At 59.4% G+C, this 2,968-nt stretch overlaps 1 protein-coding gene across 1 annotated transcript; it reads right to left on the bottom strand.

Moving 5' to 3' along the window:
* Positions 1–230: 230 nt before the first annotated feature.
* LOC104525768 (L-2,3-butanediol dehydrogenase-like) lies at positions 231–1,204 on the bottom strand (the record flags this gene model as incomplete). The annotated part of the gene is made up of 3 exons (XM_010169015.1): positions 1,058–1,204; positions 639–690; positions 231–418 (listed from the first exon to the last, which is right to left on the bottom strand). Coding segments are annotated over exons 1-3 (387 nt in total), but the record flags the coding sequence as incomplete, so codon positions are not given.
* Between the last annotated feature and the right edge of the window lie 1,764 nt (positions 1,205–2,968).

The following is a 2,968-nucleotide window of genomic DNA, read 5'->3' as shown; positions in this document are numbered from 1 at the left end:
AGCACCAGAGCATTGTCTCTCTTCTTCCCACTGCCCCCAGCCCACCAGGTTACAGCTCCTAAACTCCACAAGCTTCTTGTTGGGCATGAGCCCAGCAGGCACCGAAGTGGATTCAGGATGTTCTCCCACCAGCCCTTTGCACCCCCTGGGATGGCCAGATCAGGGACTCGAGGCCATGGGAAGGGATGTCCCCTGGAAATGCACCATGGTGCTGGGGGTGAGGCTCTCACCTGGCTCACAAGCAGTGGCCCAATTGTGTTGGTGCTGTAAACCTGGGTCATGTTCTCCAGCGTCTCATTTTCAAGCAATTTTGGCTTTGATATCCCAGCGTTGTTGATGAGAAGGTTCAGCCCTGAGCCCCCCAGTTGTTCCTCAACTTTGGCTGCAGCCGCCTTGATGCTGGCAGGGTCGGTGACTTCTGCAGAGCCGATGCAGGGGAGGTCAGTGCCCACACCCCCGTGGTGACTCGGAGCCCCCCGTGTCCCCCCAGGGACATGCCCTCGGAGCTGGCCATGGGCAGGAGGGACGGCAGTGCCCGTTGTCCCCACAGGCACTGTCCCGTGGGCACGGCTCCCACCCAGCGCCCGGGCACACGCCGAGGGAATGGGGGTGAGGGACCCCCACCTCGGGGCACCTACCGAGCGGGACGATGACCAGGTTGGGGTGCTTGGAGGCCAAATTCCGTAACTCCTGCAAGAGAGGGGACCGCGTGGGCACGGCCAGGCTGGCCCAGCTGTGCAGAGCCTCAGCCTTTCCCAGGCAAAGCCCACGTTGCTCCGGCTCCGGCCCTGCCCCGCTGGCACCCAGCACCCTGCTCTGGCTGCCCTGCTCCCCTGGGATGGGCTCCGTGCCTCCCGCACACCCCACGTGCCACTGTCCCCTCCGCACAGCCCGGGCACAGCTGGTCCCACGGCCGGCCCAGCCCGGCTGCCCTGTGCCGCGCCTGCCCGGCTGCAGCTCCAGCCCTTGGCAAACCCCCTCCCTGCTCCAACCTGCTGCCCTGGCACCCAGAGCTCCCGTCCCCAGCACCACCCGCCGCCTCCCAGCCCAGCCTCACCTGTGCTCGCTGGCCCTTGGGGTCCCGACAACCCGCAAAGACCCACTTGGGCGGCTTTGGCAGCCCCAGGAGCTGCTGGACAAGCCCCAGCCCGATTCCCCGGTTGGCCCCAGTCACCAGAAGGGAGAAGACCCGAAGCTCTGCCATGCTGCTCCGTCTGCCGCTTCTCTGCTCTCACCCTGGCTCTGCAGGTGCCTTTTGCTCCCTGGTTATCTCGCATTTTCCCGCGAGGGCTTGCATCAGCCCGTGGCTCTAGGAAATTCCTTGCCCGAGCCCCAGTCTCTTGGCTGTGGTCCATACCCACGATCCACCTTTCCCGCCGGCCGATGAATGACGCAAGGGCAGCCAAGTGTCCTGCCCAGGCAGGGAATGCCCTGGGCTGGATGTCTGGAAATCTGCTCTTTGTACCTTCCTTGCTCCACCAAACCTCAGCAGCTCGGTTTTCCGGGCCAGCCTTATCCCTGTTCCTGCACCAAGATGTCCTGTCCCACCACCACCCTCCTTCGTGGGACACCAGGCTCTGTCTCTCCTCTCACCCAAGGTCAGGCAGGCAAAGGTGGACTCGCTGACCCTGCACAATGTAGTTTTTTGGCCTTAAGTTGTGCAGCACCAAAGCCAGGTCAGGGATGGAGCAGCCAAGACAGGCCAGTGTCCCTTGGCCATCACAACAGGTCTAGAAACCCTTCAGGACCACTTGGAAACCCTCCAGAGCTGCCCAGAGGAACCCCTTCTGAGGGTCTGCTCTAACATCAGCTACAGTATTGATGTTGTAAGTGTGACAGAAGGATAAAGTTCAGTTTTGCCCCCTGGGTACAACTGTGGCGTGACCAGGAATCGGGCTGTGCCCAGGTGCACACACAGCACATGATGGACATCCAGTCTCAGGGTGGTCCAGCAGATCCACCAGCTGGTTCCTGCAGCGGTGAGACACCAGATTGACTGATGGACTGAACTCCCAGCTGCCTTCCAAACAAAACCTCTGACTGATAGATACAGGAGCTTTGGGACAGGCCTGAAGATCCCCCAGCAGCTCCTGCTGTGTCTAAAGACCAGTTTAAGGCCAGTTATTCTCCAGGTACCCATCCCCATGAGCTGGAAGACAGGGACAAGGAGCAGAATGAAGACCCCACCATCCAAAGAGAAGTGGTTAGCGAGCTGCCACACCACTTTGAGACACACTCAAGTCTATGGGGGCGGATGGGATCCACCCCAGGTTACTGAGGGAGCTGCTGGAGGTACACACCAAGCCACTTCCCATCATTTATCAGCACTCCTGGCTAACTGGGAAGGTCCCAGTAGACCCAGAGGTTAGCAAACATGACGTCCATCTACCAGAAAGGCCGGAAGGAGGATCCAGGGAACTACAGACTTGTCAGCCTGACCTCAGAGCCGAGGGAGGTCATGGAGCAGATCATCTTGAGTGCCATCACACAGCACGTACAGGACAACCAGGTGATCAGGCCCAGTCACCATGGGTTTATGAAAGGCAGGTCCTGCTTGGCTAACCTGATCTCCTGCTATGACAAAGTGACCTGCGTAGTGGATGAGGGAAAGGCTGGGGATGTTGTCTACCTAGACTTTAGGAAAGCCTTTGACACCATTTCCCACAGCATTCTTCTGAAGAATTGGGCTGCTCACGGCTTGGTTGGATGTGCTTTTCACTGGGTGGAAAACTGGCTGGCTGGTTGGACCCAAAGAGTGGTGGTGGATGGAGTCAAATCCAGTTGGTGGCCAGTCACAGGTGGTGTTACCCAGAGCTCCGTACTGGGGACAGTCCTGTTTAACATCTTCATCCATGATCTGGATGAGGGGATCGAGGGCACACTCAGTCAGTTTGCAGGTGATCCCAAGATGGACAGGCATATGGATCTGCTGGAGGACAGGAAGGCTCTGCAGAGGGACCTGGACAGG

Source organism: Antrostomus carolinensis, unplaced genomic scaffold (assembly GCF_000700745.2).
Source record: "Antrostomus carolinensis isolate BGI_N321 unplaced genomic scaffold, ASM70074v2 scaffold22015, whole genome shotgun sequence".
NCBI classification, from domain to species: Eukaryota; Metazoa; Chordata; class Aves; order Caprimulgiformes; family Caprimulgidae; genus Antrostomus; species Antrostomus carolinensis.
Note: the sequence above shows the minus strand (reverse complement) of the source record. Positions and strands in the feature narration are given on the sequence as shown.